The sequence below is a fragment of the Biomphalaria glabrata genome, chromosome 1 (genome assembly GCF_947242115.1).
Source record: "Biomphalaria glabrata chromosome 1, xgBioGlab47.1, whole genome shotgun sequence".
NCBI lineage: Eukaryota > Metazoa > Mollusca > Gastropoda > Planorbidae > Biomphalaria > Biomphalaria glabrata.
This window is the reverse complement of record NC_074711.1, coordinates 16,316,267-16,331,051: the sequence shown is the minus strand read 5'-3', so window position 1 is coordinate 16,331,051 and position 14,785 is coordinate 16,316,267. Positions and strand designations below refer to the sequence as shown.

The 14,785-nt window shown below is 31.1% G+C and overlaps 1 protein-coding gene across 16 annotated transcripts in view; it reads right to left on the bottom strand.

Moving 5' to 3' along the window:
- Positions 1-3,294: 3,294 nt before the first annotated feature.
- Positions 3,295-14,785, bottom strand: part of LOC106073152 (zinc transporter ZIP10-like) — a 31,717-nt gene continuing 20,226 nt past the window's right edge. For 15 of the 16 annotated variants that reach the window (XM_013233662.2, XM_013233639.2, XM_056024860.1 and 12 more), the window contains 8 exons: positions 13,890-14,059; positions 13,517-13,693; positions 12,954-13,092; positions 12,360-12,386; positions 10,400-10,642; positions 9,467-9,586; positions 8,544-8,731; positions 3,295-7,765 (listed from right to left, as the gene is read on the bottom strand). In XM_013233662.2, the coding sequence (XP_013089116.2) occupies positions 7,619-7,765; positions 8,544-8,731; positions 9,467-9,586; positions 10,400-10,642; positions 12,360-12,386; positions 12,954-13,092; positions 13,517-13,693; positions 13,890-14,059 (1,211 nt within the window). In that variant the 3' untranslated portion in view covers positions 3,295-7,618. The remainder of the gene's footprint in view (positions 7,766-8,543; positions 8,732-9,466; positions 9,587-10,399; positions 10,643-12,359; positions 12,387-12,953; positions 13,093-13,516; positions 13,694-13,889; positions 14,060-14,785) is intronic. The other variant, XM_056024937.1, reaches the window with a different exon arrangement.

The following is a 14,785-nucleotide window of genomic DNA, read 5'->3' as shown; positions in this document are numbered from 1 at the left end:
ACAGCAAGTACAACTAAACCACTGGAGGCGAATTAAATTCTTAAGAAATAAACTAGAACAAACTTTGTTTTTAAACAAAACTGACTAACTAATATTTGTTAATAAATATGCACAGCTTTTAACTTCAATGTGAATGTATTTAGAAACACAAGATAAAAAATGATCTTGGACAATTTAAACCAAATAGAACTCACTCTAGAAAAAAACAAATACATGTCTTGCTGTCACTCTTCAATCTCTTGTTCTCTTTCCTTCAACTTTTTATGAACTGAACTACTAGGCCCCTACAGATCACCTCGAGATTTCATCCAAATCTACTCAGACTACACAACCAAACCATCTGCCCACCTTTACTCATAAACATGCACACATGCTTAATAAAAGTATGTTACGTCAGAACCAGTTGTATTTGGATTCAGCAGTGCGGGTTTTAAAATGCGTACCTAACTTAGTTCTCGTAGTCTACTAATCTTAGACATATTTCGATTAGCATCCTCGCTTCCTTCTTTCGTTAGATTGGGGAACTCCTTCCTACCCCATCAGTACCATACCCTTTGTAAACCTAAATTATCAAGTGATTTAATTTCAGATTATATTTTATATATATTTTTTTTTTGGGAAGCTTTATTGTCACTCCTTTTTGCCAGTCCTCGTGGACTTTAGAAGTTCGCCAACAGAGATTGAAGAGATCAGTCATTCTGTTAACAATGCACTGCCCCCCCCCCTTTTGGTTTAGCATGGGAGTGATAGTAACCTTCCAAAAATGGGCAACTTGGCAGACTGCAACAACTGGAGGGGCATTACTCTCCTATAAAGTCCCGGGCAAAGTTTTCAGCACTGTTTTATTGAGACGGCTTCAAAAATCTGTAGATAAGAGGCTCAGAGAAGAACAAGCAGGCTTCCGAAGAGGCAGATCATGTGCAGAGCATATCTTCGTTCTAAGAAATATCATAAAACAAAGTCTCGAGTACCAACAACGGCTAACGATCAGTTTCGTAGACTTTAAGAAAGCGTTTGATAGTGTCCACCGAGAATCACTATGTAAAACAGCAAGAGAATACGGCATCCCAGAAAAAATCGTCCAGATCCTACGACACCTATACCGTCAGTATAGTTGCTACATTACAGCAGAAGGAGGAACAACCGAGTTTTTTAGCATCGAGACAGGTGTTTATTTTATCTCCCTTCCTCTTCTTCCTAGCCATCGACTACATGATGAGAGAGCAATGAATCAGACTGTCTTTGGTATTCCATGGCATGAACAACTCCGATTGACGGACTTGGACTTTGCTGATGATGTTGCACTACTCGGGGCTACAAATAAATGCATTCAAGAAATGACGGAGAGCCTAGACAGAGAGGCACCCAAAATTGGCCTACGCATAAACTTGGATAAGACTAAAATTTTGCGAGTGGGATATAAGGCAAAGGGTGCCCCTGTCAGATTTGGCGAGTCAAAGCTTGAAGATTTGGACAAGTTAACATACCTTGGCAGCATCATAACAAAAGGCATGGGAGGACCTGAGTCTAAGTAATTTTATACATACAAATATATATGTATATATACTTTTTTTTTTTAGCTATTCTTCCATCTATTTTGGATGTAATACATGTTACAATTTTCACTAATAAAATAAAACAAATATTATTTCCTTCTTTTTGATTTCTATTAGAATCTCTACTTTTTTATGTAATGAAATATTTAAAAACTTATTCGTGCGGTTTGCGCGATGCACTGTCGTTCGGAATTATCGATGGTCCCAGGTTCAAACCCTGCCCGCTCCCATCCTCGTCGTCCTGAGGGAGGTTTGCACTAGGAAGTAAATTATCTTGAACTTTGAAGGAACATCCGAAACATGGAAACCATTAAATCCATGTGCTCGCTTCATTTGAACATTGCTTGGCAATTCCTGTCGAGTTCGTGTCTCTGGTTAATGTAGGCCTAATGTACCTGAATATCGGTGTCAACCACAAGCTTATAGTTGTCCTAAATGTATTATGCCGTGCTAATTGTTCTAACACCGTCATCCCCCAGGCTAGTAAAAGAAAAAAAAAGCGTTAGCGTTAAAAGAAAACCTTTATTGACAGCAATGATGGATTAGCTGTGCAAAGCTATTTCCCCTATATTGTGCTTGATTTATTTGAATCACGTTAAGAAATAGCAAACCAGTACATTTTGAATGTCTATAAAAAAAAACATAACATGTGAACTGTTTCTTGTATTTTAGACTTTCAGAATTATTACATCGGAGGAAATTAGAGAAATTTAGTAGCATATTTCTTCTATTTCTATTATCGAATGATCTTGTATTATTTTATGACTGTGGAATAGGACAACACTGGACTATTCGAAGTGAACAAGTTATCTTGATATTACATAGCCTTCAGATCTGGATGGATGTCTGTTACATACAGTGTGTGATAATGTATGGTGCTTAGTAGCCTACAAGTCTGTGTGTACATTAATGTAGACAAAGCCTTTATCAACTCTGTCGGGTACAAACACGTCATGTCTCCTACGTCCCGTTCTCGGATCAAGTTAAAACTTGGCACACAACTAGTTTCATTGTTTCTTAATTCAATTTTTAAAACAACAACTAATTAGTTAATTAAATAACGTAATAATTTTATTCGATTTTGAAAAAGGGGGACTAAATCTTACAGTACAGAGAGATATGGCTGTTAATGTGGAGTTCTTCTCCTTTGATAAGCTTTTTTTTAAAAAAGTGTTATTTATATTTTGCTTGTTTTTTTTTTTTCTTCTAAATTTGTACAAAGAGTTGAATAAGTTAAAGTTTAAATGCGCAGCTCCATCTGTAAATAATGAACGCACTAAATCTTGTGTACTTTCTTCTTGGTGGTTTCACTCGGGGAGTCCATCCCTTGGGGAAGTGAGTGTCTCTAGTCCAGCAGGTAGTATATTTTTTCAAATATTCTACAATTTCTTTCCCTTGTTCGAGATACCAAACAAATTAATTACCAATTGTCAATGAACTAATTGGTTAATTTTAAAAATAGATTCTTGTTATATATCGTAAAAGAAATAATTTCAGCTTGTTCCGAGATTGAATGTGGGAGAAATAACGTGTACAAACTTTTGACCAGACAGAATGAGTTGATATAAGCTTTGTAAACACAATGGGGGGGGGGGGGGGTCCCATCAAAATATTTATACCAAATGAAGATAGTGACTATGACATGGATATAAAATACTATTTCAAAGTACCAAGTGAAGGTAGTGACTATGACATGGATATAAAATACTATTTCAATGTTCAACACAAAAATCAAAGACAAAGTTTCAAATATTTTGTATTCAACCATTCCAGGTGTGTGAACAGAAACAATGGAGGGAAACTGAAATCAAACAAAAACGCCATTTACCAAAAGTCAATGAAATGTTTTGTTTACAAGAAAGAAAACATTTAGTAATGAACAACATGTTGGGTTGTAACACATTATAAACTAGTATATACACAGATTACTAGAAGATAAACAATGTCTTCACAATATACATTGTAGAGTTACTGTTCAAATTATAAATGATTTATTGGTGTGAACCATACCTACACTTTAAGCAAACTAAATTACAAATATTAACAACATTATTTTCATAGAATCAATGAATCAAGCAATCTTCAAATGACCGTCTTTTTGAAAATGTATTTAAAATATATATTTTTTTACATTTTCAATTTTGATGACTCAACTATCCTTTAATAGTTTTATTTTGCAGTTCATGCCAAAACTTAGGTACAACAAATATCATAGTGCTAACTACTAATTGCCCTTGTGAAGGTTTCAGCTCATAGAATCAAACACAGCAGTTCATGAACATATTCTTTGGTATCAATCAAGAACAAGTTAACATAATTCTTTCAGGTTATTTCTCAACAGAAAAGTCAATTAATAAATGAACACTATGGCTCCAATAATTCTCTAAGAAAAACTCTACGTGGGAACTGCCTATACATGCACAGTTCCTATCAGACACAGTACTAGATAGTCATGATCAAACTCCAAGGGAGTGTGGGCTTGAAACTCTCCATTCCAAAAGCCCTGGACAGAGACCCTGAAGTGGTACTACTTATTTGACCTCTAATGTTACTGAAGAAAACAAATATAAAGTATACTTCCATAAGCCCAATTAAAATAAGCAAATGTCTAAAATATAGTAGTACAAAAATAAACATATCTTCATCTATGGCATATATGTACATCATCATAAGATATGGTGCAAACAAAAAAAGAAGCCCCAGATTTTTTAAGGATACAATCCAAACCTATATTACTATTGTCACAGATGAAGCCCTTGAACCATTTTAGCTTTGCCTCCACCAATGAGAAAGTGCTTATGGCAAAATCAAAAGGAAATAGTAGTGCAACAGTTAAGGCCCAGACTATCAGATCACTAAATTTGATGGAAGATTTGTATAATCACTCTAAGGGCAGTCTTTAATATTCTTAGAACACCCAAAAAAAAAACTGCACTATATTAAATGGTTGGGCAGCATAAATTCTCTGTATTCTTCTGGAGTTACATTCATCATCCAACCATTCATTTGCATTATATTTGCTTTATGAAATAATACACTGATAGCAGTCAGGGCTGGATTTATAGCAGTACAGCCACCCAAGGCCTTACCCTCAAACTGCACAAACTAAAAAAAATATAAAAATTCTATTCTATATACTAAAAAAGAAAAACAATTCAATTAAATGTACATGTACTCTTTGTGTTTTAATTACCTTAGCATTAATTGAGTTCCTTTTCATTATAGTCTTCATTAAAAGATATAGACCCCCCCACACACACACACAAAAAGCCTGTCCTAGGTCTCCACCAACTTAAATCCAGCCCTGATTGCAGTACTGACAATATCAACAAATACTTATACAAAAAAAAAAAGTTTTAAAACAAAGCTCCAACAGAATTGGCTATGTGGATTTCCAATCTGACATACAAAACAAATACAAAACAAAATAATATCAATTTATCATAACATTTACAGCTCAGTATTTTATTTCTTAAATTTACATCATTAAAAAAAAATTTGGGATTTTATAAATACAGAAAAAAAAGCAAAATATGACGGTTTTAATCCATTCTTGAATTAGAAACAAATAAACATAAGTAATACTAAACAATGCTTCCAGCTCACTCAGGATAAGATAAAATCATATTTATTGACAAGGGGTCCATTGTAACATAACATTGACAATGCCATGTAAAGTGACAGGCGGTGTGATGAAATAAATAAAGATGAGATAAATAAATAGCTTATTGATTTATGGGTTGACCATAACTAGTACCACAGTACATAAGGATAACTAGGCTAGTGTTCCTCTATCACCAGCAGCCCAGATTTTTACTGTTTAGTAATCTCCCTAACATTCCATGGTCAACAAGTCCAAATGAAATCCTTAAGTAGTTTTAGCAACTGCAGGCAAATTGATTTTAACAAGACTCAAACAGACTGTGTAAAGTATTATAAATTGCTCCATAATGCAACAACATAAAGATCACCATATACCACAAAAAAGACATTTTTAGTTGGTAGATATGTTAATGTTTGTTTGTTTTTTTTACATTAAATATTTGGCAATAAATTATTTAGAAATCTTCATGATATCAACAAACACAAACATGCTTGCAAAGTGTTAATTCTGGAATACATTTGAAGCTCAGCAATAAAGCAAAGTTAGTATAGACGTTTATTATACTACACCCAAGATTTATAGTGTTCACAAATGATCAACACTTACACTGTTTATTGAACTGTACCAAAGGATTTAAACTAACATGTCATCGATGAAGATCATCATTTATACAATCTGAGCTGGATGCCCTGGAATGATTTATTTTTCTTTCATCAAGCCAAAAGTTCTACATAATGATCTATATACCCATTTACACCTTATTTAGGTTAGTACATTTTGAGGCAAAGACTACTGATATAAATTCTATAAACAGTTAAGTTGTGACATTATGGAACTAAATTTTTCAATACATTTACAACAAACATTATAATTAAATCTTAAAAAAGTTTTGCAAAACATTAATTTTGTTTAAAGCAGATAAGTTATAAAGCAAAATGTGTACAAATCTGAACAATCAAATCATAAGAATGTCAGATAGTTAATTGTACCAAATATCTTTTATTTAATATAAAAATATTTTTGTTTGTTTAACACATTTCAGACTTTCATTCAGATTTGAAGATGATTATTTACTAGCTTAGAGCTCTTGCAGAACAGCCAGGAGGGATGGAAGCAAGAAGAGTTTGATCCTGAGACCATAAAGTCAACAGCCCAGAGCGCATACCACATGACCAGGAAGCCATTTCCCGTTAAACAAGGATCATTCAAGATTTACAAAACATTCAAAGTAACTGAGATTCCAATATAATATAAAAGTTTTTTTGGTCGCATATATATATATATATATATATATATATATATATATATACCATATAATTTATATAGGACTTGCTGTGATGCCATCTTGAAAGGCGCTCTGAAGTAGACTATTACAAATCAATATGCCAATAAATTAATATTACTTATATTTAAATAAGGTGAACAAGATATGTTTTCCAAATCTACTTTGATTATTCTTAGGATGTGATGACAAGGCCTCGGGGAAATAAACTAAAAAGGCAAATGCATATATCTATTATATATAACAAAAGGTTTTCTAACTAATATAAATAAACAGATTGAGAAATAATTTCTTTGTGCTCTTATTGACCAGTTAAACTTAAAGAACATCATATAAAAAAAAAACAACTCAGCTAAACGTAGAATAAAATCTTTATGTACAAAAAAGATTTTTTTTATTAAACTCCATTCTATGGAACTTACTATGAGACCTTAACTTGCTGGCATAAAAAAAACCTAACTTACTTTTATATAGTTCATAAACCATTTGACTAGACAATAAAATATGTAACGATGGCTCATAAAATATTACAAAAGTCAGCAGAGGTTATAGTCTAGCAATAAGGCATCTTCGAGTCCCTAGACTGAGGAAGAGTGCATTATATCATGTGGCAAGGCAGAATTTTCTGATCTACTTCTAGCTATAAATTATTCTAATTGTTATCAAAATACCTGAGCCAAAGTCTCAATCAATGTAAAAATAGTTGCTTGTCAGATTTGTTTTTATAATTTTTAACATAGTTAAGAAAAACTTAACTAAATACAATATTTTCAAAAATAGGCATTGAGTCATATAAAGTTTATGCAAATCGATCAATGACTTGGAAGCATAACAAAACAAAACATATTTTTTGTTTGAAGAATTAAGGAAAAAAAAAGGAAAACAATATTAACTTACTAAAGATCAGCTGTACAGCACAGTACAACATATTAGAACTTCAAAGTGTCAATAACTTTAAAAAAAAAACATGTAAAGGTTTAGAAAAAAAAAAGGAATAGAGGAAAGTATTTGACTAAGCAGTATAATGAAACTTTTAATGGCCTCTTCTTACAGCGAAATAAAGTATACAACAAAATAGAAGTAATCAAAAAATATTTTTTTTACAAATGCAAAAGTACGTAACAAAATATTTCTTAAATCAAATATGACAGATCAATCAAGTGGTGGGGTCAAAAATTAATTCAATGCTTTCTTGATAGAATTTTCAAATACAGCAATGAGCAACATGATTCCTGAGCCAAGCAAGATACCTAAGACTTGTAATGAAAGATGAAGAAATGGATTTTCTCCTTTTTTGGGGTCCACTGAACTCATCTCAGGCAACTGAAAATAGATAAATGCAAATTTTATCAAGAGCCTCTGACTAGTAGGTTAGAAAGTTTAGGTAAGTAACTCCATTGAAATCACACTATGTCAGATGTTACAATAGCATTTTTCAATAATTATGCATTAAGAGCTTTTTAAACTGTTACAAGATACAGCATGTCAAAAGATGTTAATGCTTGAATTTATTTGAATTTAAATACATTCTTAAAAATATGTAAAAATATGTATTATATAAAAGGTAAGGTGATATAGTTGATTTGTTCTCTATCATGGTGAAGAATTCTACCTAATAACTAGTTTGCTTAATTTTAATTCATAACTTTGTTACCCTTGATCAAATAGGAAAGCATAATTGCTAGTAACAAGTAACATAAAAAAAAGTTGTTTTTTAAATACAATTCTTCCATTATGAAGCAGATAACTTTTTGTAAGATTGATGTCCCCCCCCCCCCCCCACCCCCAAACCCAAAAAAAAAATCCTGGTTAAGTGCATGTCTAAGCCTATTCGACATATATAAAATTCTAGTTTAACGATACAGATCCAAACATGGCAACATTAAAAGACAATTTAGACGTAACGCTTAAAAATATAAAGATATTACATTTATTTAGACGTAAAGCTTCAAAATATAAGCTTAAGCAGGTTAAGAAAAAAAAAACTGCCAGGAAATTTAACCTGATGTGAGACATCACATAAAAAAGACAGTTTATGGTAAACAAATATCCCACAAAAATATTTCAGGAGATTCAAATGTCTACAAAAAAAATTACTTACCATGTCTACAAGGGCGATGTATAAAAACATTCCACCTACAAGGGCAAATATCCATTGAGAGGCAGAGGATATATTTCCTATAGCGACTCCAATGAGCATGCCAATAAGGCAAAGTAGTGAAGATAAACAATTGTATAAAACAGCTTGTTTGATACTCATTCCTGCCCGCAGTAATACAGCAAAGTCACCTGAAAATTTTTTATTTGTCATTAATACTCTAAAATAAAAAGAAAATCTATCATATTTTGTAAATATTTGATACAAGAGGTTGAGTAAAATGTTTAGTTATTGAATTGATAAAAGTGAAGAGTGTTATAATTTTATTTTGAGAGTTGTGCTATTCACAAAACTAATTAGACCTTTTTTTCTTTTGTAACAAATAATATGAAGGTTTTGAGATGCCTTTACAATAACTAATTGAAGAAATGCAGTATTGAAAACAATTAGTTTATGAGTAAAATATATTCAAACTCAATAAAATGAAAAATACTCCAAAGAGGAAGAAAAATTCACATCAAACACAAATAAAAATTATATAAGTATTAAAGTAGATTGAGTAACATAGATATCAATCAGTATGAAAACAGAACACAGTAGACAATGAATAATGTTTGATAACTACTAACTAATGACTACTAATCAAATGACAACTAACAAGCCAAATATTTTAATTTGTATAGTTTGCCAAAAAGACTTTCTGATGATTGCATAATTTGACATTTTCTTCCAATTATCTATGGAATATCTTTTGTAGCGACCAACTTGTTTATAAAAATATCTTTTCAAATACTTCCCCAAGTTACTATTGACCTAACACATAAATAACTTGACCCCTATCTTGACCAGACTCTACATGCTTAGTAGCTGCTAATCAAGTGTGACAAAGAGAATTCATATTTGAACAAATGTATTTTACCACTGACCTATTTCATGTGGTAACTCATGACAGAAGACAGCTATTGATGTGCTAATTCCACCAGTTATACTATTCGCAAATGCAGCACCTATTGCTAGACCATCACTAAAGTTATGAATGCCATCACCTGAAAAAAAAATTAAAAAATACTCAGCAAAGATTTTAGTTAATATTTAAATACAAATAAGAAAAATGTAAAATGAAGTAGCACTCCATCTAAACCTTATAGTAAACAATTTTAAATAGTTTTTAATGTAAGGAAAGAATTATTATTATTATTTTTGCATAACTGTTCTATTTATCAGCCTCACTAAAGTCCCCTTAAAATCAATACATTACAGTTCATCTCTATGGTAATGCTTGAACTAATGGTAAAGAAGCACTTAACTAGTTACACGAGTTCTTGATAAAATGTTTGTTGTTTGTTTTACATGTTTCGATGTTCCTTCAGAGTTGAAGATAGTTTACTTCCTAGTCCAAACCTCCCGCAGGACGACGGGGGATGGGAGCGGGCAGGATTTGAACCCTCGACCATCGATAAATCCGAACGACAGTCCAGCGCGCAAATCGCACGACCAGGAAGCCATCCAATTACTTCAGGATGCTAGATTATTTTTCATGCATCATTTGTTTGATACTTCTTTGACTTATGAGGCACCATATAGATAAAGGATAGAATAGCAGCTTATTGAATAATAATTAAACTATAACCTGCAGAAATACATAACAGTAAAAACAATTAATCCTAACTTGGTACAGCTACTTCATCAAGAGTTAACAAAGACAATGTTCCCCCATAACTAGGATTGTTTTGACAAGTCTATATGGTGCCTCGTAAGTCAAAGAGTTATCAAACAAATGATGCATGAAAAATAATCTAGCATCCTGAAGTAATGTCTGTAAATCAGAGAGAAAAAAAAAGGATGTTATTGAGGCCTACCAAGAATTACCATCCAGGCTACAGCTGCTACAGAATTAGGTACAGCATGTGCATGACCATGGCCATGTGAGTGACCCTTAGCAGGGAGGACAAAATCAACATTGGATTTAGAGACCTCCATCAGTTCCAAATTTGCTTCATCATCCTTTGTGGTGGCACTGGCTTGGATTGGATGGGATGCCATCTCTTCGTCACACTGGTGCAGAAACTCATCATGAGCTGCATCTGCATAGCTCTTAAGTGCTGAAAGATTAGATTTCATGGAATATTAATAAGATTTAAACTATTATTAAATCTTGAGGTGAGGCCTATATTTATTTTTATTTTATAGTCAAAATTAAGATCTTTATCTTTTAATTATGAAAAATATACCAGTTAAATATATATATTTCCAAGTGTTTCAAATGTGTCAGATAAGTAATTATAAAGATGCACTACATCTTAAAATAAATTGAAAAAATGTGGAATTTATATGTTGTTTTTTTTTTAAATTAAAATAAGATGGCATTTTGCTTATAATTATAAAGAACAACACTACACAACTACAAGGCACAATTCTTAGATATATATAAAAGAAACATTTAGTAATATCTTATTAAAGGTTAGTTATTTTATTTAGTGCTTCTAAAGTAAAAAATGTATACACCTCTGTGTGATGAAACAGAAAGTTTAACAATTTAAAAAGTTCTTGTTCAGTAATTTTTGTGTTTCATTAAAAGAAACAAATTAAAACTAATAATAAAATGTCTTTGAAATATTTGCCTATGTTTTACAGAATTGGATTAGCTGCAAAGCTTCTGATTGACTAATTACAACACCAACTAGTATTCAATGTGTTGCTTTCTGGTGAGAAGCTGCCTATCAGATTAAATACCTTTTTGATATCATGTATATTTTGATAAACACAACCTGGTTTAAAAATGTTCTGTATTTATCATCATCTTCATAACCTTCTTAATAAGAGAACAAGTTTTTAAAAGAAAAAAATTATAAAAATTTGGAATGTCAAGAAATGTTAAGTGGAAGTTTCAAAATTGGGTAAGAAAAGAATCAAAGCAGTGACATAACTAGTTCATGTGTAAGAAGCATACAGTACTTTAAGGGCTTTGTTTTATTTCTTTTCATTTCATATACACTTTCTAAATCAGTGGTTCATAACAGTAAACACACTTGGGATCACTTAGAAACTGCTTTGGAGTTTAGTTAATCATTTAACAAAATATGAAAACAGGAAACAACAGCCAAATAGAAAGAAGAAACCATAAATCTAGAAAATGATAGAGAGAATTACAAGCTTCATAAAAATTAGCTAAGAAAAAAAAAATTGGGAATAGAAAAAAATATAACTACAGATTCTAAATGTTTTCATTGTACCATTTTAATGTGATGGAATATTTCATATTCAAAATGGAATGGTGAGTCTTAAAGAACAAAGGGGAGTGATGGGAAACCACTGATTTAATTGAAAAATACTATACAATTGATTTGTTATTTTAATAAGATAATTTAAATCACTGCTCCTGATAGTGGTGTTCAGTTACATTTTGTTTGTATTGAAACTGAGGTTTTTAGGAAAGATGGGAAGAAAGGGAGACAGATTCTGAAGATGTTACAGTATTAACATGTTCTATAGTTACCAAATGAAATGAAACAAAATAAATGATTAAATTATTTATGGTATTCCAATCATATAAAATTAATTCTTACAAGTTTTTTTTATCCTGCATTTTTGTTTACATTAATTTTACATAATCATCTTTTAAAATTTCTCTTTTACGTGATCCAAATTATTTTTTTTATTTTCTATATAATTTAGAATGAAAACAATAAAGGAAAAATTAGTACACCAGGTTTCAATCTATTTGTTCTTTTTCCTATTGAGAATTTATACAAGGAGACAAAAGGGTATACAGTAGTTATGGGTTAGACTAAAATATAGGTATATACAGACAGGCCATACCATAAGCTGTGGTATCATTCAAAACATCTAGGTGTAAAAATATTTTAAAGTTAGAGTAAACTTAAAAAAAAAATAATAGTAAATCACAAAATGAATCAATTATAGATTACCAAAACACATAAACTATAGATTTAAAGGTTAATAAAAATTAAAGCTGTCATGTCTCAAAAATCAACATAAACAAAAAAAAAAAACAATAGAAACTCAAATGGTAATTGAATCTATAGTTTAGCTTTTAATATATTTAATACTTCGATAAAAAAAAAAAAAGCTTCATTCTACTCAGCAGGATACAAAGGAAAAAAACATATTCTACTAAAAACATAAAATTCACAAGCAAATGCTCCATAACACAAAGTGCAAAACACAAAGTAAAGCAAAATGAAACTTCCCTAAAATATAATTGCAAACATGCACTTAGCTTTTAATGTAGCTAATCATATTTATATAAAGCCAAACAAACATGCACAAAACTGAACATATGATTTCTCAACACTACGTAAAGCAGAACATGCACAAAAACTGACCAATGTGACAATGTAACAAAATGTAATACCAAAATGCACAAAAAGTATCTAAAGTTGCTTAGCTTACCTTTATTGGGGTGTACTAGCATAACCATCTGATCACATTCATCCTGGCTACTTTGTCTGTTGGTCAGCTTGGACCCAACTGAAGCCTTATTACTTTCTTTGTCACAAAATTTCTCACATCTCTTCTTCTTTTCTTGTTTCTTGAACAAAAATTTAAGAACCGCTTTATACTTATGTTAAGCCATTCAGCATACAAAGAAAATACTATTGTCAATCAAAAGTAAAAACTTCAAATGTGTTTCTGATCAAATAACAAGATTCTTTAAAAAAACAAAAACATGAAGAGCTTGTAAGACTTTTTAAAAGCTACTTACAATCAAAGGTAACAATAACATTTAAATAAAAAAAAATAATTACTAATAAATTTGAGAAAACTAACTGAAAATAAAGAATGTCCTAAATGATAGGCTAAGAAGTGAAAAATGTCTCAAATTAGATAAGGCATCATCAGCTTTCTCATAAAAATATTTGCTAAGCTAAATATCTTAAATTTACTACACTATCAATCTCCAGAATGATAAGTGATAAGTTGTTTTAGTTTGACAATGAAAGGAAGCTACTCACTGTAGAGTTTTTGTTTCTTTTGATAACAGTTATGATAGTAAGTAATCTTTCTGCAACAAAGAAGAATAAAATTCCACCCAGAGCCGTTAACCCTTTCCAGGCTGCTGCTGAGTGATCGTGTTCTTCAGTCTTGTTAGTATCATGATCATGTTCATGGCTGGATGATTCTATTATTGCCTAGTAAATGAAACCAAATGAAATATGAAAGAAAATACAACTTGCAATCTATTTATATTTTGCTGTTGTAAGCAATGTAATAAATTCAAGTTGGCAAGTCTACAGGATTATTGAGACCATTTTTTGTTGAGAACCACCACATATTTTTGTTCTGTACTGAGAAGGGTTTTTGAAAAATGTTTCACTTAAAACTCACGTGAGGCAACAAATGTAGAAGGGCATCCCCCGTCAAGGCACCAATGGCTAGAGCAACCAGGAACTGCAGCAGGTGATTATAAAACACTTTTTGCATGATGGGTATAACTGCCACACCAAGAAGTCCTACAAGGCTAATGATGACCACTGCTATGACACTGTAGCCCCAGACTAAAAAAAAAACAAAAAAACTTAATAGTTTTGTTTCTGTATTAAAAAAAAGTTAATAACAAAAAGCTAAATTGACTTTCAGACCTTCATTTTAACCCAATTGGAGTTCATTTAAGTTAAAAAAGATATCCACAATTTAACATTATTATTGGGGAAAAGAAATCATGGAGGTTTTTTTTTTATTACTTTTTTAGAATTATTATTTAGGTAAAATAGCGAATGAAAATTCAATGATTGTTTTGAGAAATAAAGCTGATTTTTACAAATACAGACACACACAAAAAAAGAACATATTTGAACAAAGCTTTGGAAACTGTTAATAAATATATTAATCTAATAATAAAGTTCTCATTAAAAAGATTATCTTTTTATTTAAATGTGTATAATGAAAGACATACTAAACATGACATCACATTTTTACACCAATCAGATGTTGTATTTTCTATTTTTCTTTAATTTGAGTACCATTAGGTCCAAAATTATCCATTTTAATTTAATTTCTAACAATTTTATAATAATAATGTCATTTGAAATGAACACATCAATTGTTTTTTAAACACTCAAATATCTTAAGTTATTAGCATGATATAAATACAGATTCAAATATTTTTACTGCCCCCCTTGTCTTAAAAACAAATAGTAAATGAAAAGCACTTATTTACCTCGGGGTAATAAAATGTATGCATTTGTCCTCATGATATTGCCTTGGTTGAACCAAATGTAATA